This window comes from Uloborus diversus, chromosome 6, assembly GCF_026930045.1.
Source record: "Uloborus diversus isolate 005 chromosome 6, Udiv.v.3.1, whole genome shotgun sequence".
Classification (NCBI taxonomy): domain Eukaryota; kingdom Metazoa; phylum Arthropoda; class Arachnida; order Araneae; family Uloboridae; genus Uloborus; species Uloborus diversus.
This window is the reverse complement of record NC_072736.1, coordinates 89,930,499-89,954,054: the sequence shown is the minus strand read 5'-3', so window position 1 is coordinate 89,954,054 and position 23,556 is coordinate 89,930,499. Positions and strand designations below refer to the sequence as shown.

The window sequence follows — 23,556 nt, the reverse complement described above, 5'->3', positions numbered from 1 at the left end:
TGTTTAGTTAACCAAGTTCAAATGTCTAATAAGCAGAAATTTTGTTTTGAGTGTATAAAGTTAATTTATGATGTTAATTATTGTTTTACGAGAAAATTTCTTACTCTGTATAGAATGAACCGTAAACGTCATTTAAGTTTTAGTTATTCATGCTGTTTATGACATAAATAGTTAATTTTAATGTAAACTTTTTTAACTGCTGCCTTTTAATATTGTAAATGCTCTTTTTATATGCATTGTATCTTTGGCTTCAATTTTTGCATTGCACCAAATTAAAACTTTTTTTTTACAATATGTTTCACTTGAAAATGCAATTTTAACACTTAGAATCTGATGCTATAAGATTTTTGGTTGGTCTCCTGAAAGCTGTATAAATATTTGCCAGTACAAATTGATTTCCTTTTCCTGCTCATGAGTTCAATGCAGGGGCGGCAAATAGGGGGGTCAAGAGAAGGCGGTCGCACCCCCAAATTTTTTGAGAAAATGGGTGAACTTAATTTATGTAAGTCGGAAATGAATGTTCATAAAAAAAAATCTCGCTGGTTCTCAGTAACTATTTGATGAAACTCAATACTTTCCCAGACTAAAAAAAGTGTTTTTCGTATTTGTACGATGACTTAGAAATTCATGAAGTATTTTTCGGCTTTTTCTGAACATATAATACTGATAGAGAACCATGGTTAATTTAACTAAAGAAGACATTTCCTCATATAAGCTAAATATTCATATTTGTGTGCCCAGCGTAACGATGGCATGTTCAATATGAGAGGCTCGTGCAAAGTGGTGTGGATGCATGGTTTTCACAAGAAAATTTCTTGATATTTTACATTCACATTTATGCTCATTTTAAGTGTATAATTATTTAATGAGTGTTCATCGCTTTCTTCTGCTAGAAACACGTTTCAGCTGCTCAGTGCATTATATGCTTTCATAGCAGCTCTTAAAAATGCATGTGATTATTGAATAATAATAACAAAAAAAAAACATATCAACAAATAACTTTTATGGGGACCTATAATTATGCAATCTCGAAGTGGCACAAGATTGTCTTCAAGAGTTAAAACCATAAAAACATTTCTCTATAACTTCAAAGCAGTGATTTAATGACTGGAAAAATTATTGCAGAACGACTCTTTCAATGGTGAAAAAGCTCATGCCCTTTAGCATGTATGACTTCGTTTGAATTTTTATTTAATTTGTTTGTATTGAGGAAAGTTTTTGAAAAATGCTTTACTCTATCAAAACATCTTCAATCGGCTACCCTTAATTTTTGGACTATTCAAGCCACAGTTCAATATACAATTGATCTGTGCACCATACTACCACAGTTCAATCTACAATTGAAACTGAAAACAGATTTTACACAGATATATATTTCAATCAATCATGAAACATTTCAAAAAAATTCTTCCTCTGAGCCAATTTTTAAAAGGCGCAAAAAAAAAAAAAAAAAAAATCACATGATGATGTGAAGTCAAATACTGTTTTTTTTTATAAATATTTTGTAGAAAGTAATAGATCAGTTTTGAATGAAATTAACACAAGATTTGATGATAATTATTTTTCTGTATGGTTGGTTTCTATATATTATCTGGATTGGATTTTGAAAACGAAAAATAAAATGATTCAATTATGAGTAAAATTTTTAGCATGATGCAGGAAAATTACAAGCCATCTACTGAAAGACCGTTATTACATCCAGAGACTACAATTTCGTCCTTGTTATGGACTCATCAGTCTGGAATAGCGATTAACAGAGCAGGAGGCATATGACATCTCATTGAAGCTGAGAGCGCCGACGAGACTAAATTATTTGATGAGTAAAAACTAAGCCCCTCACAATTTTTGAATTTGCCTGGGTGATTTTGAAGAGCAAGATATAAAAAGTGTTTTCATACATAACTTTGTTACTTTAATTAATTTTTAACTATTCCAAGCAGCTCAGCTAGTAGGGAAAGTTTTTTTTTTAATGTTTTAGGAGGTTAGAGAATTATTTTCGAAGCACAATGGGAAAAAAAAAACATTTCTATTTAGCTGTACTGGCAAAACAGCACGACACTGGGCACTGATAGCTGCTTTCCCAAATTCCAAAAGTCATGCATTAAAACTTTCCCAAAAGGTATAAAAACTTTAGTATTGAGATGTTTTGTATGATAACATATTAGAAAGTGAATCAAAGTTTTAATTGTTTCCAAACACTAATTTTTATTCATATTAAACCGATTTTATAACCACTTCCTGTTAGCTAATGTGTGTTTCTGACCACACTGTGTAATACATATTTAAGAAACTCAACCCCCCAAATGAAATGCTGAAATGCCGCCCCTGGTTCAATGTTGGGAGTAAAGACAAAACCATATCTCAAAAAGCTAAGTACTCAATGAACTATAAATTATGAGGAAAACAATGAAGATTTGTTCCCTTTCTTTTTTTTAAAGAAGAGCAAGGGGGGGGGGGAGTTTGAATGTACAGCATTACAAATTCTTACCTAAATAAATTAAAGGCAATGCAACCAAACAAAAATTGTAGATTATATTATTATTTTTCTATTAATTTTTATTATATTAAATTATTTATTTACTTTATTATTCATTTTTTAAATCACATTATCCTGTGAATATAGTATTGGGAGATACAATTTTTACAAACATTGTGTTATTTTTTTTCCACAGAACCTAGAATTATATTTTCATTTACAGCTTATAATGCTATTACATTTGAAATATTCAAGTGAGTTTAGTAATAATTCAATGTAGTCATTCGTTTAGTGCCTGGTTTGTCTTTTTCTAAGAAATGAATTTGTTCTTTTGGCAGGTCCTTATTCCAGTCAGCACAATGTTGCTGATCAGTTGGTAATTTATGATGAGCTTGATTCAGGTGGACTTACAGCTGATGGTCACCGAATTAGTTTAGATTTTTCAAGTCTCAGCAGCTCAACTTTTGGCTTTGATAGTAGTTTGAAAGAGAAAATTTACGGAAAATCAGAGCATAAAAATAGCCTGCCACATGTTGGTAAGTTGTTGAGATATTCTGCCTTTTTTTCTTTTTTGTTTTTATCTTGAAATATAATTTATATAAGGGTTGCCCGAATGAAAAGTGGACAAGTGCAATAACATCAGAATGAATGATTCAATTAGAGCATCACTGCACAAGTATATAAAGGGGGGTATGAGGTATGCATCTCAAATGCCGTTCAGCAGTTAAACTTGTTTGCAGTAGAGAAAACTGTACAAAAGGAAAGTCATGCTATCCATAGATGCGTCCAGATCGGAAAATACGGTAGTACAGTTAAGGGCAGCGAACGACATCAGATCTGCCGAGACCGGGCCAAGCAAACATCGCTATCACCAATGATTTCATTGCCTTTGTTAATGAAATGATCCGAGCTAATCATAAGATTAAGAGACCCGTGAATTCAGTGACGAACTCAACCTGAGTAAAGGAACGGTTCACACTATCATCCACAAAGATCATCCCAGGAAACTCAGAGGACCCTAAACAAGTTTTTTGTTGGGGAAGTTTTGGAGCACCCCCCTATAGTCCGAACTGGTCCACCTGTGACTTCCACATCTTTGGACCAGAGCATTACAGGGGAAACATTTCCATTCGGACGATGAAGTGAAGGAAGCAAAGCAGGACTTCCTCAGGAATCAGCCCCAATCTTTCTACAGTGAAGGCATCGACCTGCTGCTGCAACGCTGGGACCTGTGCTTCAACGCTCCACGACGACAATCGCCCATGACGATTTCTTTTCATTTACATTAAAAGTATCACTTTTATTCAACTTGTTCACTTTTCATTTGGGCAACCTTTATATAAAAATTATAAGTTAATTTATAGAGCAAAATAACTTTTCTTAGCAAATGTTTACTTTATGTTAAGTTTGTGGATCATTCATTATATCCATAGATCTTGCTACTGAAGGAATGTTACATATTTTAAAAATATCATTTTAAGAAATTTTTATTTTTGTTTTCTTGCTTTTTTTTGTGCATCTACTATTTGATCTACTAACTTTTGCAATTCAGTAGAGACGCTCCTAAATTTTAATGTCTTCTCCTAAACTCCCTAATAATTACAAAAACAAACTTCTCATTCTTTAAATCAAAAGTCAGGAAATTCCTTGAAAACAAAGTTTCTTGTAAAGAAAAAAAAAATCAATAAAATTATAAAATAATTTAATGTGATTTGTTTTTGTGTACAAGTTGTTTCTATTAGAAACTGAGACTTTATAAAGTGAAATGTTCAACACTTTTTTACTGGCAGTACCTAAGCATTAGAAAAAAAATCATTTTAATTTTATTCTTCATACTTATTTTTGTTAATCCCTTCTGTATAAAATAAGTGTATGCACATACACTTTTAACACCTTTACAAGTGTATTTCAGGCATTGAAATTTGAAAATAGATGAAAAAAATTTTATGAAGCGCTATTCTCACTTAGTGTTTTAGATGAAAATTTTTCATCGTAGAAAATGGGGGAAAAAAAAAGCAATATGAAATGTAAAAATATTCAAACCATTGAAAAAAATGTTCAAAATATGTAATAGTAACTCGAAAAAATACTGAATTGTCCCTTATGGTACAGGATTTTAAAATTTAGCATGTATTTGTTATTTAATGTTACTTTTGTTTATATGTTGCAGGTAGTGCACCAGTATTTTCTTCTCAAGTATATGAGATGTTTGAAATGAATAAATCGGTTCAAACTGATAATGCATCCTCTCACAAAACTGCAATTGAAATTACAATGACTACTTGCTCACGCTGCATGGCATGTTCATCCTTATTGTATGATGAAGAAATTATGGAAGGCTGGAGTGCAGATGATTCAAATTTAAATACTCGGTAAGTTTGATGGAGTAAATTTTTGCATGGTAAGGTAGATTGTTGATAAGAGAAATTATACTGCAGCAGTTGATTATATTCACTGTTAAATTTTTTTTTATTACAACAGTTGTATAGATTTTTTTTCTGAACGTAATTTTTGTATTCTGAAAATATAAAACTGAACTGGTCATATTTTTATACTGATGTGAATTTGGTTTGGGTATGTAGTTAGTTTACCACAACACTACTAATAATTTCTTGAAATATTCCTTTAATTTATGGCATGTACACAATATTTATCATCTAAAAATTGTGATGAATGTAATGTTTATTGAATTTATTAGGAAAGTTTTATTTTTCTGAAAACTGATTAAGTATTGATGGAAAAAACTTCTATTTTTGTTTCCTTAATCAGTATATTTTCTTATTTTTCATTTATTTTTCTTTTATAATTTTGACAGCTTGGACTTTCTTCTAGTTTTAACTTTTCAAGAAATGACAGTGGAAACATTTGGAGCAGGAATGGGGGGGGGGGGGGAATTTTAAAGTAAATAAACATTGATGTGTGTTTTCTATTTTTTTTTTTAAGTTTTTCATTCAGTTTTTTTTTCTCTATCTTTTAAAGATTTAGGATACTTTCTTTGTGCCTGTATTTTTTTTTTTTTTTTGTTATCAGGAGTTTTTATCCAAAAATAAATAATTTGTCATATTTCTATTTATTTTAGGTGCACCTTTTGTAAAGCAAAGCTCGTACCACTATTAAGTATAACAATGAAAGTAAGCAACAAGTTTTTAATCCATGTTGAATATGCTATGCTTTTGAATGCAGATTAAAGCAACTTCATACTGAGAAAAATTAATGATTTTTTCTCTTCACTTTTATAGGATTTAAGGTGGGAAAGCTCTTCTGAAAATTGTCTAAGCCCAGCCCAGTCAACCGAGAGTATTCAGAGTGCCCCCTCTAGTACTCGTAATTACACATTTGATTCTGATTTGAGCCGTCCAAAACTTCTGCCTGACAAAGATGCTCACATTAATAGAAGTACTGATTCAAATCATAATACATTTATTCTTTTTGAAGAAAGTCCAGAAAATGTAAGTATTTAAAAATATATAATGCTTAATGAATGAATGTTGAAAATATTTATGCTATTTTCCTTGCTTTGATTTCTGTTTGGAACAGTCAAGTAAAGCATTTGTACCAAATGTATTTTGTTCTTGGAAAATGACCAAAATGTTGACACCTGTCAATTATAGATTTCAAAACTCAAAGTCTCGGAAATCAATGTTATGTACGTTCAAGCAACATTTCTGGTTCCTAAGGCCAACAATAGTTTCTACTTATTTTTGCTACATGCATCATTATAATTTAATTAATTCCTTTATTTAAAACATCAGCACATAATTATAAATAGTTAACTAAGCTATTTTACTTTCCTCAGAAGTATTGTTCCTGCACCAGATATTATACTAGTTTCTTTCAGCAAACCAATTGGAGTTAAATGTTCAAAATTATTTTGTATAATGTTTGAAATTTTGACAAGAGCTTCCTAATTTTGTTTTAAGTTGCAATTCTTTGAAATATCTGTTATTGTGAGGTTTATTGTACAAATGATTAATGAGCTGTTTTTCTTATTTGATATCAGAGTATTGCTTGTTTACTCAAATAAATCAGATTTTTAGTATGCGATAAAATAACTCCTGGAAGCTTGCATTTTTATGCAATTAATCAAGTTTACCATGGAATTGCAGGATTCCTGCAATTTTTTCTGAAATCCCACTCAATGAAAATCCTTTTTTCGAGCTGTTCCAGCTGTTCACGAATTAGTGGACAAACAATTTGAACCTCAAAAAATAAATTGACCTTGAAGCGTGCCAAAGGCATTAAGCAATTTTTTAAATTATTTTCATGGAAATCAAAAGCCTTTTTGAACTAATTATTTTTAAAAAATGTTGCTTACATTTATTAATGTATTTTTAGCAAGACTGCATGCTGGACACAGCATAAAAATAAAGTTTGTCGCGGGAGAAAAAGTTTTCCCCACCTGTTCCTCATGCAATTTACATCCAACTACCCCCAAACACATTCTTAGTTGTATAGGGTTGACAAAGAAGGAACTTTTCTCTACAAACTTTTTCAATCTGTATAATGTTTTTGATGTTATGTAATTTTAGAAATTATATTATTATTATTATTTTATTTTTTATTTATTTATTTATTTATTTATTTATTGTGTGTGTGTTTTTTTTTTTTTTTTTTTTTTGTGTGTGTTTGGAGTTTAGATTTTCTGTGTTTTTTTATTCTTGTAGCTGTACTTTAGCTTCTCCACGGATCCATGTCCATGTTTTATGTCTTGAACAAATGGGATAATAATTAAAGAAAAATGTATTTAGGATTATTAGCTTCAAAAAAATTGCAAAAACAAAATATGGTTTAGCACTCTGAGTTGCCATAAAAAGTGGCCACTATTTCAAGAGTGGCTATTAATGAAATTGTTATTACCTGTCACTGTTGGCTAAGGAATTTCTTCAGTATTGTCTTTGTGTTCGGAGTAACATAAAATTCTTTATTGCAAAATGTCAAAAAAGCATTTGTATTTATCACCCCTTCTCCCAAAGCTTTAGAGTTGCTACAGCAAGTTACAACAAAAAAAAATGACGTCTCTATGAAACTACATTGCGGCAGCTATGAGTGAATTTTCTGTTGCACTTTTCATTGTTAATTTCAATGAAAATATATATTTATATATTTTTAAAATTTTAATTTTAGGAAGAATTGCCTGTGAAAAGTACGAATTCTAAAGTTGAAGAAAATAATCTTAAGAACGCTTTAGAAGATACAAAAGAAACTTCACATTCTCAGATTTCTGTTTCTAGCTCTTTAGATGAAAATGAAAATCCGTCTTCTACTAACCCAGCCAAGTTTTCTAGACAGAGTCAGTTGTCTTATTCTTCTGGTAGTGATATTAGAAGGTTTTCAGCCACGTTGACTGAAATTGATCCAATCACAGTGCCTTATCTAAGTCCATTAGTTCTGAGAAAAGAAGTTGAAAATGTTCTAGAGCATGAAGGTGATAACTGCATGACAAAAGCCGACTTTGTTGACCAGCACCCTATTATATATTGGAATTTAGTAAGTGGGAACATATATCATATTTTTATTTTCTAAAATTTAATGTTCATAGCCATGAAAACAGCCTAGTCCACAAGAAAGTAAAGTAGTGACTACCAGCAACAGGCCCAGAGACTGTTGCTGGTTGTTACTTTTGTATTTGTTATGCTTTAGCATTGGCAAAGGTTATTCATAAAAATTACCCAAAAGTTTAAGACTTATAAAGGGGAAAATACAAGGAGAGTATCATGGGGGTCATGAACCCTCTAAAACTTCAACAATATTATCCATTCCTTATTATTGTTTGTGATCATAATTTTATAATTGCATACAAGATGGATGGAATTTATTAATAAAACTTTTTCCCGACTTGCTGTCCTATTCTTGGCCGATTCAGTGCTTTTCATCGACACCCAAAATACTCCAGATATTTTTTTGTACCCAAAACTTTATATTTTCCAGCATAACCCCCCTTATAATGTAAGTCTTTACCTGCCCCTGGATGTATATTTATAAAAGTTTTGATTGCCACTACATAAAAATCCTTTTATGTTACTTTTTCAAAAGTAATATTTTTCTGTTATCTTTTCCAGTAAATAATTTCAATAAAATTCAGCACTTAATTAATATTGGGTAATTTTGCTCCAATTTTAAAGAAACCTATGTATATATTTTTATAGATATGGTTTTTCAAGCGTATTAATGCTTCAAGTCATCTTCCTAGTCTAATTTTAACTGCAGAATCTGTTACCAAAGGAAAACAGGTAATGCTGAGACATTTGTATTTTTCATTGTTGGCTTTAAAAAATCTTTCCAGTTCCTTATAAGTTGTATTCCTTTTTCTAGATTCCTTCTATGTGGCAAAAAGCTGATAGTAGAAATATTATGATTCATTGTGTTTGGGACAATCTAAAATTGCATGAAGATATGGGACAGCCATTTTATTTGCTATGGGCTCAGCAAGAAAGTGGTAAGTTTGCATGTTTTGTTCGATAATATGTTGTACTTTTACAAAAGAGAACTGATGGAGTCAGCCCTGTTTAATGCTATGTATATAAGTGCAGTTGCACTTAAGTGTATCTTTTTTCAGCATTGTTTAAACATAAGTTGTTTTTATAGCACATATCAAAACATAGATGCAATGCCTGCAGGGAAAACTTTTATTATTTAAAAAAATAATAATAATAATTCTTGAAAAAGGAACATTTTTAAACAAGAGTTAATTTTATGTTAATGTAAAGTTCTGTGCTTTCTTTTTAGTTGCTTATTTTAAAATTTCTCCTTTGTACTCTTTATAAGAGCAATAGCCCTGATGTTAAAAATTAAGTTTTTGTTCTTCAAAGAAGACAAGTTGTGAAATGGGTTTAAATTAATGATATTCGACATGGCGTGGGGCCGTAATTAGAAGAGACCGAAAGTGGGTTCATTGAATGTAATCACTAGCCGCATTTACATGGACAGTTGAGATCCTGCAAACAAGCTGCTTTTCACCGCTTTCCGTTTATTTACCAGAGAAATGTGGATTTTTTCTTCCTTTTGGAGTAAATGCGGAGTTTTTACCCAGAATTCATTACGTAAAACAAGTTTGTCTACATGCTGAGTATAGCAGCTAAGGATGCTGGGTAAAAACCACTTTCTTTTAGTACAATGGACAACCTCTTTTTACATGTAAACGGGAAATTTTTCCAACCAGTTTTTTTTTTTTTTTTTTCAGAACCGGAGCGGGGGTTTGTGAGGTACAAAAGGTAGTTATGAACTAGGCTACTGTGTGTTCAATGTCCAGAAAGTGGTCACCTAATATGTTTAAATATTCTTTCATTACTGGGAGTACATGCACACAGAAATTGAAAATTTGTATGCATGTGAAGCTTGCAGTTTTCTTTTCTCCTCGGAGTTGTTGTGTTAAATATTTTAATGATTGTATCTGCATAAAAACTTTTAAGAAAGTAGTTTTAAATGTTTTTTTTTTCTTTTTGAAAGAAATTAAGTATAGATCTCATTTAATTTTTCTCGTCTAAAAACTTTTTTTAAACAGCTACATTCAAGTTTTGATGTATGTGTGTTGTTTTTTTTTTTTTTTTTGCACTCCTTTTACTTTGAATATAAATTTCACTGCATACATAGCATTTTTACTGTTGAACACATATTTAAAATTAAAAAGACAAAGGTGATGAAAATATCTTTTTTTACTTATGCATTACAGCATTCATCAATGGTAGAAGAAATAAATTATAAGTTTGATCACAAATTCAACATTGAAAATGTCTTCTTAAATGTTTTTATAAAAAGTTGTACATTATTTTATGCTTCTTAATTTTAAAGGGGAAGTGTCTTCTCTTGTAACTGCCCTTGTGACTGATGAAAGAAAAGCATCTAAAAAGTAAACAAGATTTTCAGTGATTTCTTAATTATACTATGTTACCATAAAATTTTTATTTTTCAGCACAATACATGCAATTAAGTTTTGAAATAAAATGCTCAAAATGACAATAATAATAAGAGCAATAATAGCAATAATTAACTTGGAAAAAAAAAGCAAAGCATGGATTTTATGCAAGAAATTTATTATTATTATTATTTTCATTTTATGTGTTAAATATTGCAAAATTTGAATTCCTTAACTCACATATGAGGAATACCTTTATATACCGCCATGGCTTTTTCTTCGTTACATTTTCTAAAATTTAAGTAAAATTAGTTATTTTTTAAAACTTTGGTATGTAAACTTACTCAACAGTTAATAATTTATTTCCAAAAATTAATAATAGTGCCCTCTTGAAAAAAAAAAAAAAGAAAACATTTAAAATTTTAAAAAGTTTTAAGTCTTAAGGCTTTTAAGTTTTTGCACATATTTCAAAAATGTTTTTAACTAGATGATCACAATAACTAACTCCAAAAATCTGTGTATGCATTTGCTTATATATTTCTTGGTAAATATTCTATGGTCAATTTTGCTAAAAGCCATACCAATTCTGTAATAAATTTTCTTAATAAAGATGTACTGTTTTCCAAAACTTTTAGTCAATTATAAAATCTTATCTGATGCTTGTTAAATATGTTATACTGACTGTAAAAAGTATCACTTCCAAACTGTATTTTCAGTATAAAAAAGAAAAAAAACTTGGTTTCATTTACATTGAAACACATAAAAAGTAATCATTGAGAAAATGACCTTTAAGTTTTGCTTTAGATTACTGAGCACACATATCTTGAAAACACTCACAACTTTTTTGAACATTTGAGCTGCAGCAATGACATTTTTTGTATATTCAATAAGTTACCACCCTATAGCCAGGGCTAAGGCAGAAATACATGAAATACACCGCCAGCTCAGTCAATTCCAGCCGAGGACTGCAGTTTCGTGCTTATTAGCACTCATCAGCCCGGCATAGGACTAACTGAGCTGGAAGTGGAAAACCTCTTAAGGAAGCCAAGAGTGCCAAACAAACTGGTAGCTAACATAGAATTAGCACTGACCAGACGAGTGACCGAAACAATGGTTCGGTTCAACTTGTATGTTTGAAATGGTGTGATGTGTTAAGCAATAAAAAAAAAAATCAATAGTTTGGTCGTTTTTTAAAAAATGATGTGAGCCCTTAATGCGCTGTTTTAATAATGCAATTTACTGTTTATTTAATGTATGTTTATAAAGGTGACAATGTGTCTTTCTTTGTACCCAATGGCCAGAAGGCCCTACACTTCCATCAGTCCTAAAACTTGGCACAAAATCCTCATGACACTTATGAGCTTCCTCATAGTTTCCAATAATTGCACACTGTCTTCAGAAAATTTTATTTTAATCCATTATCACCCCTGATTATCCTCATATATATATATAATAGCGAATTCACTGATTGAGTAAGGCTTCTGACGTCACAAACAATGGAACGGGTGCCATAGCATGATCAATTTGATAATGATTTTTGGTAATGTTTGACATGCAGTGAAATGCTTGATTTTGACAAGGCTGAACTGGATCCAGTAACATAACTGTTTTACTGGTAAGACTGTCATTTAAGGGGAATTAAGAAACAAAAAAGTAGTCAACAATGAATGCTATCTACTGGATTTTAGGGTTCATCCCCTAGAGTTAGGGTTAAATTTTCAGCTATCAAAGTACAGTAAAACCTGTGAAGTTGACTACCCTTGTAAGTTGACCGCTTTTTTCAGGCACGGAATTAGCTCTTATCATATAAATCAACCTTTGTAAGTTGACCACCTGTTTAAATTGACCCCTAAAGTAGTGCACCGCAAGTGATCAACTTACACAGGTTTCACTGTATCACCAAACAGGCAATTGCTTCGTTGAAATGTGGAAGCAATTGTCACCCGGCAGACCTTGATTTTTATATGTTGTAGATATTCATATGAATAACCCTTATTTAACGTTGGACTCAATTGTATTCAAAGTTTCAATTGACTAATTGAATTAGTTAAGGAAAAATTCCTTAAAAATATTTGAGTCTGAAAAATATTTCATCATCATTCATATTAATAATAGAATGTTTTGTGGTATCAAATAATTCATTCTGGTAGCTGTGCTTGCTGTTCAGAAAAAAAAAAAATCTTTCTTCATTTTCTGTCAAAGTCAAGTACACACAAAGTTCTAAGATAGCTATAAGCTATTTGTATATTGAAATGTCCTTTAGAAGGACATTTTCTGCAAATTTATATTTTGGCAGAAAATTGTTTCATTAACAAATTTGATCTCATAGCTCTTGCTAGTAAATTTGTTCTATGAGACCTTATTAACCTTTAAATTTAAGCTTTTTATTTATTCAGAAACAGGTCTTATCTGTAGTTTATTATATAAATCATGTAATTTATCACATAGTTAGGTGGAGTTTATGATGTTTATCATACTATTTGACATTCCTCAAAATTCGTGACATTTCTATTGCTTTTGTGTCCTGTTCAGTATAGATTTGAAAGTTTGAAACATATGTTACTGAATTTATTGAAAAAGTTATCCTTATGCATATATAATTTCTTTTTAGTGTTGTGAAGCATGTTTTAGCTCGTCTTCAGTGCAATGATTTGCGCTCACCAATTACTATTCTCATGAATGAGCGAAGAAAAGGCCCACCTCGAAAACACCATCACAGTATTTACAGAGAAATATTATTTCTGTCCTTTGTTACGATTGGTAGAGAGAATATTGATAATTGTAAGTATTTTACAAACTGCAGAATTTTGGAATTAAGTGATTATACTATTTTTACTTTATTTCTTTTGTTATTTTTTGTTCATGAATTTTTCGACCAATGAAAAATATATCTCGAAGAAAACTTATGAATAGCTTCAGTTACTTATTTTTTGCTGATAATTCTACCATCAACAGGAATGACTTTGCCATATAGGGGTCAGTTTTCAAATGTTTTGTATCATTTCTGAAGTGAAAATCTTTCATTCAATACAGATCTTCTATCTAATTGAAAAAAAAAAAAAAAAGCTGTCAAGCTTCAGATATAGTACAAATGAACTCTTCAGAAGTAGGCAAAGTCTCCCTGCATATAGCAAGTCACTGCAGTTTATGGTACAGTAGCCCCTCGTTATATCAAGACTCGTTATATCCCTCATTCAGATATATCGCTCTTTTCTTGTCTCCCGAAATATTAAAGCCTAAAATAAGAAAGAAAAAAAAACGTTGTTTTAAGTTTCAAACCATTTCTGAAAACATATGGTATTGCTCAGAGAAGGTCTCTTTCATATTTATTTTGTCAATGAACAAAAGGAAGCTATTCTTCTGAATTCGCTAGAAAAGCAGCAGCAATTCCTGTCATCCAAATGTGAACTACATCGAAACCATTAGAAAATCATGTCAAAAAGAACAAATGCTAATTTACGTGTGTATTGAACTTTTAACTTTTTTAATGACCTCCATTATATCCCGCTTTCAAATATATCTCTCTTTTTCTTCGTCCCCCGAAAAGCGCGACATAACAAGGGGTTATTGTATTAACTATAAAGTGCTTGTAAAAGTTCAGTAGGAAATATTGAGAATTCTATTGAAGATTTAAACATTCATTTTCAACGGGTGAAGAGAATGATGTCTCTAAAATTAGTCCCTGTAAAAACTAATACATAAATGAAAATATTTGGAATATAATAGAATCAAGTAACGTGGCTTCTCTAGTGCAAAACTTATGGCATAAAACCAAACAAAATTTGATACACATATGTGCCCCTACGTGAATTGATGCCCTTTAGTTTTCAATGCTAATTTCCCAAATGGGGGGAGGGAGGGAGGATCTATTTACCTTGCAAGAAAAAAAAATCTGCATACAAATCTCAACAATTCTTGTCAAATAACTTTTACGTTATGTTATTTTTAGAGGGGAGTAGTGAGAAAAAGTGTCAGCCCTTTGATTTTCTTTCCTCAAAAACTCAATTTTATAATTTATTGGTCTTTCAAATAACCCTTTTTTTTTGCTTGAATCTAGGTGTTAAGACAAATAATCATTATAGTTAATCACTGTGGTCGATCTTTATTATTCCATAGGAGAATCCTGACCATTTTTATGCTTTGTACATTTGTAAAACTTACAAACACTAAAACCCCAATTTTACGTTCCTCATTGGGCTGGGTTAAAACCATAAAATTCGAAAAATACATAGAAATAAAAAATCAAATAGAAAAAAGTAAAATTTGCTAGGATGACTCTTTCAAAAGGCATAATATCTATGTTTTATGAAAACAACATTATTATAGATATCATTTTGGATCATTTTACAGATTTAGTTGCGAAACCTGGAGTTTAAGTTGAAAATAGTCCATAATAGCAAACTGCTTTTTAGTCGTTGAGTTCAAAATAAATGCAGCTCCTTCGAGGGTTGAAATACTTTGCAAGTTTTTTTTTTCTTGTCTTTGTGAAATAGAAAATACTCTTTCGCTATTTGTAAGCTCTCCACTGAAATATTAAAAGAAGTAATATTGAATAATATTGAAAGAAGGCTCTGCTTCCAGCCCTTTTTCATCTTCATTGGCGGACCAAAAGTACAGTAGAATTTTTGTTTTCATAGATTAACTTTCAGCAACCTAGATTATCTTTAAAAAAGCACAAATGAAACATTCCTTTTTTAGACCACTTCTTTTCCTTTTTTACTTCCCAGGAAAAACGTAAAATGCAGGGCATTCATAAAAAATAAAATTACAATCCTGATTAAATTAACATCATTAGTGTATAGAAAAACTGGGGACATAAAATCAGGGTTTCACTTTAACCATGTTGATTACCAATTTTTTCTCTCTCTTTGCAGTACATTTTGATCTGGAGTATAGAAAAGCTTTTGCTCAGCTAACGAACAAAGAATTATCACAGCTGCATGTAAACGATAAGCCTCCTGCAGAAGGAGCCGTGTTTTGTCGCAACTATTTTAAAGATTTAGAGTTGAAAGTCAGATAAGTTCTTGTGGCTCCAAGATTGAAGTTATTATATTTTTCTTCAAGACTGAAATCATTAAAGTTCACGTTTCTCCCGACTGTTAATTCATGCATTTTCCCCTTTATTGAGACTGCTGTAAATACTTTTTATGTTTATGTGAAAAATATTTAAAAGTGTTCAAAGTATATTTATCATGTTTTTATTTGAGCATGTTGTATCTATAGAATTTATTTTATTAAGTGTTTATTTTTTTCCGTAACATAAGAGAAGCATGTTTCTCTTTTTTAAAACATAATGGAATCAAGGTAAATAATTGCTTTCAATTCTCAACCAAGTAGTTTTATCTATAAATATTGCAAATGATAAGTGAGAGCTTGGAAACTTTTCATGCAAAAGTATGTTATTTGTTAATGTTAGCTGATGTCAAATTGTAATTTGTATAGCATTTTATATTGTTATTCATGGGTTATAAAGTTTATGTAATGATTTGTTTTTATCTTTCTGAAATTTTGATTCAGAATATTTTAAATCAAAGGAAATAAATCATAATTTTAATAAATTATATCTGTTAATCAAATTTTTGAGTATCCAGTCGTATGTCAGCTGTATGCCAATTTCTATCAAAAGTTCAATAAGTATCAATAGTACAAGAAAGTCTTAGCGATCTTTAAATTTCACATTAGTCACAACTCCCTTAGAAATTCTTTTCAAAGAATAATCTTAGTACTATATAGAATTTTACTAAAATTCAAAAAAATCTAAAAAAGCCTGAAAATATTTAAATAAAGGTGTGACTTGTTTAGTGATTCTCTCCACTTTGTAAACCAATGACCATTTCAGTTGGTGGTCATATTTGAAACTGCTTTAAAAAATTTTTTTTATCTGATCGGAGTATCTTTTTTCTATTTGGAGTATGCAATTCATGCTCAACTTCATATACAGTAAACTCCCGATTATTCGCAGATTAGGGTGGAACGGTAACCACAGATAAGCAAAACCATGGATAATCCAAATTATAGGTAAGAAACGATACTGGTGTATACAATAGCTAAAAAGTAGGAATAAAACTCACACATACATTTAATTTACAGCTAAAAACAATAACACTGATTGTAAAAAATATATGTAAAAGCTAAAAACAAACAAAAACATAATCATGAGTTACCGCCGTTTAAGAAAAAAAATTGTGATAAGACCTGCCGATAATCCGAACCGTGGATAATCCGATCGCCGATAATCGGCAGTTTACTGTAATCACAAAAGCCTTACATTATGTGTTATAAATCCAACTATTTAAAAATCTAATAAAAGCTCTCTGTTGCAATCTATATTGTAAATTTGTTTTTTAAAGTATTCATTGAAATATAATGGATTTATTAAATTTTTGAAATTGTATTTAAAAATTCCTTAACTGTACCCACAATTACTATGCCATGCTAGTATCCTCCATGTGTTAGGTGCTGCTTTCATTAAAATGTAATGAAACTGCCTTTGCAACACAGAAATGTATTTGAATTATTTGCACTCAAGCACTTTCTGAAGTGATGTCGTTTTTACTTTGTTGCATGGTTATGTGACATTGGAAAAGTGCCAAGCATTGAAAGGAAAAAAGAAAAAAGGCAGCAATTCTAAGTTCTTTTAAACCCAATGGACAAGTCGAACATCAAAGTCTTTAAAAAAAAAAGTTATTTTAGTGTAGGTGTATAGGTTCACTTACATGCACACGTAATTCATTTACTGTTTGTTTTAATTTTAATCTTACTCATTTGTTAGGCAGCTTTGTTGAGCTCGTATTACCCCCAAAAAAAATTGGAAAAATATGGTCATAAAACGTTAATTGTAGTAGATATGAAATCATGATTGATGCAAAAAAGGTATATAGCTACCAAGCAAAGCATACCTCAAAATAAATTTTTAGCTATGAGGGGTATCTCTTAAAAACATTATTTGGCAGTTTGAATAATTACATTAGTACTGTCTGACCACATTTGACATGGAATTGGCATTGGCTAGCAGCCAAATAAAACAATTCTGAATGGGAGGGGGGAAGGGATTGCTAGTGTTTCATTCATTTAAACGTGACGCTGCTTAATTTAGTGAGTAAGACTCTTCTGTAACTGCAAACTAGCACCCCTACAAGATAATAGATGTGTCCATTTCCACCTGTAAAGCAGATGTTCACATTTCTATCTCATTAATGCGGTGGTCAAACAGTTAATGATACATAAATGTAAAAAAAAAAAAAATCCAGAAAAAATTAAAATGTCTTTGTTACTTCAGAAAGCAATATAAAGAATGGAAATTTAAAATATGATTTCAATTTTTGTCTAGTATTACTGTAAAATCCCTGTAATAGTAACCCTTTAGAAATAAAGTTCAATCTCCCACGACAGTTGCAACCCCTTTTTTCATAGTATTTTCTATGGGCTAGATAACTGTTAATTCTTTAAAAACAGTAAATACAACAAAATCAGAAATGTTGCATATTTATTTGAGAAAAGTAAGCATGAGGGAGGAGATACTTTAATCTGCTTTGATTCACTAGTAATTCGTTACTAGAGTAAAATTTTCATGTAATTATGTTTTAGTTTTTCCATTTTCTATTTATTTAAGCTGACATTGTATAATTATAACCAAAAACATTGTCATCAAAAATTATTATTTTTTAAAGCTCTTGATCAACTCAAGGGATTCCCTTGCAGAATATTTCTCTAGCATAATCAATTTATTATTTGACTCATTTGTATTGATTAACACATAGATCATACATTTGAAAAATAATACAGATGCATTGGAAGACATTGCATTGGATTGGAGATGCATTGGAAACAAATTGAGTACGGTAGAAATTCAAAAATCCAAACGCAGTCCTATCAAGTTTTAATAAACTCAAAAGAATTTCATAGCTCTTTCAGCCGAAAATCAGCGAGCCTTTTAAATGAGGTCAAGTCAGTTTTTCCTTTACTGAAATTAGTCAACTTTTTTTGTCTGAGATTGATGTATTTTTCAGAAATGTATTCAATATTCTTTAATTACTATATAATAGTTCCTTGCATGGTACATATGGTACCTGTAAGTATTTTTTATTTTTCTTTATTTTCAGTAACAATGTGAGTTTTCTTTAAAAAAATTTAATTACCTATTACAGCATCATATACTGTATTGTATGTTATGTGCATACATATTGTATAACCACTTTATTTCATTGAATGACTTACAATTTCCCTAAACGGTATTTTCTAGGTTATTTAAAAAAATCCGAACAATTGGAAAGTCTAAACTACCTATGGTCTCAATTAGTTTGGATGACGTTTTACAGTACATAGTAATATTATATCCTTGTGATTCTTGTCTTAGTTTGATTGATTAATTATTTTAAAGTTTTAAAATTACACTTCAGATTTTGATAAATAAAAATTTGGCAACACTGACTACTTTGTTCAGGTTAGTTCCTAAAAATTGCTTTTCTCTTGACAAAAGCTTTATTGAGAAAATTTAAATATGTGTGATATTGCTATTTATTTTATTCATTTTATGTGTTAAAGTTTGTTATCCATTTAAACAAAAAAAGTTATGTATTTATGTTGAAATGTGTTAGAAGTATATGGAGGATACACACTACCATTTGAAAGAGGGGAGGAGTCAAGCTGAAAAATGACCCCCACCCCTCCCCATAAACAAACCTATGGTTTTGGGTACCAAACATTTCTGAAATTGCTTGGAAGTCAATAAAAAGTACCAAACTGGCCAGGAATTAGGCACTTAGTATGTCATAAATGTTACAAATTAGGTTCATAATCAATGAAAATAAGTAAATTTCAAAGGTTTACTTGTTAAAAATAATTAATGCATGAAAAGATAATTGAAATCATTTACATTTTATTTCTAAAGTGTTTAAACACAATATGGATGGATAATATTGTCAACGGTTTGGTTTGGGGGGGACATGACTCTCCCTTTGTATCCACTCCCCAGTAATGAAGCTAGTTAATGGAATTTTATTGGCAATCTGAATTAAGAATGCTTAAAATCAAGAAATAAAATTCAGTCTGGTCTTGAATGATATAGAGGTCTTAGAGAGTGAAATGTCTTTGCAATCCAACTGCAACTTGCAAAAGCGTTAAGGCATATTTTATCTTATACAAACTTTATAATCCAACGCATTGTACCACAGAAATATGCCAATCTAAATAACTACTGCCATCTAATGACACTTGTTGCAGAAGCTTGATTTGGAATATACATCAGCTTTCCTAATTCACTTTTCCCTATTTGTTTATGTAATTTCAGAGATTAATATTTATATCTTTGTGTACATGCAAGTTCTTTTTATAGTTTTACTGACCAGATGAGTGTATGCTAAAAATAACTAACTTAAAAATTAAAAAAAAAAAAAAAAGAAACAAGATTTTAAACTGTCTATCTCGAATGTCGAGGGTTCAGAAAAAAAAATTAGGGACAGGTTTTGAGATATGGAGGTTTTGATTTTTGCATTTAAATCTAGTGACTGAGTTGTTTAAGCAATATATGTGTTCAGTGAACTGAAAAAAAAACAGACCCTCATTTTACGCTGGTTTATTTTACGCAGTTAACTTATACACCTTGTATAAGTATCAAAGTTTTATAAAAGTAATTTTAGGCTATATGTTGAGACTTTAGAAAAGAGGGTAGGCGTTTTCTACAGGAAAATTTTTAGAATTTAAAGTCCTAAATATGTACTTTTTGGCTGTGTTTCCTATGTTAGAGAAAAAGACAGGGTTCGGGGTTCTACCCAGGAATTTTTAAACATTGAGGTCTAAAACCCTATTTCTAAGCTATTTTTTGTGTTTTCAGGAAAAGAGATAAAAAAATTCGAGAGCTCTCCCTCCAAAAAACATTTTGAAGCTATCTTTCACGCATTAGACTGGTGGTAGGAGAGGTTCCCAACCCAAATTATTTGAAACTGAATAAGCTAAAAAACAATTTTAGTCTATGTTTTTCCAAGTTGAGAGACCAAACCAAATGTCAAAAAAAGGAATTTGCTTACCTCCCATAAGGATTAGACTAACATGTGATCTAACATTGTCGGATAGATTTTCTACTCTCAAAAGCTTGAAAACAGAAATACCTGTTACTTCTTTTGAAATAGAGAACTTTTGTAATGAATGAGAAATAAAAGTAAACTCTGCAACATATAAAGCCACCCCTGTGATGAGGAATAATTTATTTCATGAACAATATTTTTCACCTTTCCCTCCCTTTCTTACTCTCATCACGATTTTCCTGAAAATAAAAGAATTAAAAAAAAGCCTTTGTTTCACTAGTGTAGGTGTTCAAGAAACTCTCTTAAAATCCAGTGTTAACTCTTTCTTATAACAACAATCCGAAAGCTTCATTGATTTCTTCCTCCTGGAGCTAACTTCTAGAGTCTAAAAAAACATTGGTCCCATGACTGTCCACTGCCGCCCCTCAGAAAAAAACAAGAAATTTATCAAGAAAGATATTTGAAAGTGTTTGAAAGAAAGCAGAAAGTTTTGTATAAAAGTAATTTTAATGTGGTAGTGACACTAAAGTCGTACTGTTCGAATATTTTCTTTTTGCTTGCAGTAACAGATTAAAACCATAATTTTCTTATTTGAAAAAGATGTTTGTTTTTTCCATATCAAAAGGATCAATTTGCTGCCCCGCGAAAAATGCCGCCAGGTGCGGAATGCCCCCTCTGCCCCTCCCTAGCTATGCCACTCACTACATGTCCAGTTTGTCAACTTGAAGTGACACGTTTCATCTCTCCCTCCATTTGTGGGCCAGACAGTGTTTGCACCTTGCTTTCACTCTGTCCCTCCCCTCCCCCTCTCCCCGACTGAGGCTGGGTTGGTATTATCCTCCATTATTTCTTGTTTTAGGGCTGGCTGCTGCCTACTTTTTGTTCTGTAACTCTGTTGGTTTTGAACGTCTGATCACTCCCTACCAACCATGTTTCAAAAGCATTTTACACTTATTTTTCTGAGGCTAAATGTCCGTTGTCAAATGGTCCAAGGCACACAATAAAAAGGCATTGATAGGAGGTAAGGCACGTGATTTACATGGTATGTTACCCCCCCCCCTCCCCCCCCCCAAAAAAAAAAAATTCATGGGGAAGAATTTCACACATTTTACTCATGACCTCGGACCGTCTGAGGGTTAAACTGAAAAGAAAACAAGGTTGCACTTCAAATTACTGTAGCAGCAAATTTTGAACTTCCAGAAATAGAAGTTTTTACGTATGAAGTATTCAAGAAAAGCAGGCATAAAAGCATGAGAAACTAATTGAGATTGCTGGGAAATTGAAAAAAATTTAAGACATGCAGTTTTTTGAGATGGGTTCGACTGTATAATTATTTTAATAAAAAAAAATTGGCATCTTAAAAAAATTATTAAATTTCTTGAATTTCCTCCTCTTTAAAAAAATATTTTTTGCATTTCTGTACCTCAAAGCCAGACTAATGTAAGTCACACTCTTACTACTTTGCAGGAGATCAGAAAAAAAAGTTTGGTTTGGATGCATGCAAGCGTTGGGACTAGCATGCTTTCAACACTGATACATAATTCAATTTTTTTATTCAATCAAATGATAATGGCTCAATGCGGAATAAGGTTCTATATGTATATAATTCAGAAATTACCTAAAAATTGATTTTTCTAGTTAAAAGTTAAACTAAAAGTAGACGTAGAAAGTAGTTCATGCATCTTAGAAAGACCAACCAATATTTGTTTAATACATCTTTTTTTTTTGTCTAATAGGTTCAGTAATGGTCTTAAAACATAGCACTTAAAAAAAGAAATTGCGAATCAGTTACCTTGGGTGATTACATTTTATTTGTTTATTAATTATTATTTTTTTACTATTCCAGCAAGAAATAAATTTCTTACCTTAATTATGATTAACATTGCACTAGAAAATTGCCCGCCAAGGTATGATGGGTGAAAATTGCTATTACTTTGAACGAAGCAATTGCCTGTTCCGTGATACTTTTATAGTTGAAATTGTAACCCTAACTCCAGTGGATTAACCCTAAACTCCAGTAGATAGCGTACATTGTTGACCACTTTTTCGTTTCTTCATTCTCCTAAAATGAATCTCGCCAGTAAAATGGTTTAGTGACTGGATCCAGTTCAGACTTATCAAAATTAGGCATTTTCTGGGATGTCAAACATTACCAAAAAATATCAAATTATCATGCTATGGCGAGAGATTCATTGTTGATGATGTCCAGAGTGTTACTTTATCAGTAGACTGGCTGTTATATATATATATATATATATATATATATATATATATATATATATATATATATATATATATATAAGTATTTTTTGTTGAATTTATAGTGCAAATGATGCTTGACTTTGTGTGAATGATAAAACTTGTTTTAAAGCTAGAATATTTGATACAATATGCAAAAGTTCAAATTTATTGAAAATGACTATTTTATTTAGCATTCAACTTAAAATCTGTAGCATATTTCAATTTTTTTGGCATAAATCCTTTTCTGCATCCTTGTTACTTTTTAATCCTTTACTACAGTAAAAGACCGTTATAACGCAATTCTCTATAAACTGCACTACTTTTCAGAAGTAAACAATAAGTTTTGAATTTTTAAAAAATCCCCCTGTTTTGCTTTGCAAAAATAAAAATTGTTAGGCAAATTAAATTTTGAAAGTTTTTCATGCTTCTATCTTATTTCAAAGCTTTTAAATTGAAAATAGTATAATTTAGTACTTATAGTAAACAGAAAATACCAGATGGCTCTTGAAAATGCAGCTGTTATGCAAACCATGAAACTAGCAGAAGTGCAGGGTTTTGATTGTGAAACATATTTATTTGTGAATAACTAATTGTAATATTGGTGCTTTAATACTCATTGCAGATAAAACTCATTCTGAAGTGCTAATATATAGATATATTCTGAATATTTGTTTCAAAATTAGTGAAATGATCTATATAACGCAAAAACCTGTTTAATGCAAAAGCTCTGGCATAGGCGGATTTAGGCCGAAAGTTTTGGGGGTGCAACAATAACGGGATCTGGAGGGGGGGGGGGTATTCCCGGAATAACAAGGCAGTGGCGAAATCAGAAAGAAATTTTAGGTCGGAACGCACTTTTAAGTCTAAAAAACGCGATGCAAACCATATTTAGTAATATTAGGGGATTGGCAATTCTTAGCATTTCAAACTGCACAAAATCTTCAACGAAAGTCGATGTTGTTGGA

At 30.9% G+C, this 23,556-nt stretch overlaps 1 protein-coding gene across 1 annotated transcript in view; it reads left to right on the top strand.

Moving 5' to 3' along the window:
* LOC129224648 (C-myc promoter-binding protein-like) overlaps positions 1–20,793 on the top strand; it is a 72,575-nt gene extending 51,782 nt beyond the window's left edge. The window contains exons 23-32 of the mRNA XM_054859131.1: positions 2,815–3,012; positions 4,647–4,848; positions 5,556–5,607; positions 5,716–5,925; positions 7,601–7,963; positions 8,623–8,706; positions 8,789–8,912; positions 10,265–10,322; positions 12,940–13,109; positions 15,203–20,793. Of these exons, the coding sequence (XP_054715106.1) occupies positions 2,815–3,012; positions 4,647–4,848; positions 5,556–5,607; positions 5,716–5,925; positions 7,601–7,963; positions 8,623–8,706; positions 8,789–8,912; positions 10,265–10,322; positions 12,940–13,109; positions 15,203–15,348 (1,607 nt within the window). The 3' untranslated portion in view covers positions 15,349–20,793. The remainder of the gene's footprint in view (positions 1–2,814; positions 3,013–4,646; positions 4,849–5,555; positions 5,608–5,715; positions 5,926–7,600; positions 7,964–8,622; positions 8,707–8,788; positions 8,913–10,264; positions 10,323–12,939; positions 13,110–15,202) is intronic.
* The last annotated feature ends 2,763 nt before the right edge of the window (positions 20,794–23,556 follow it).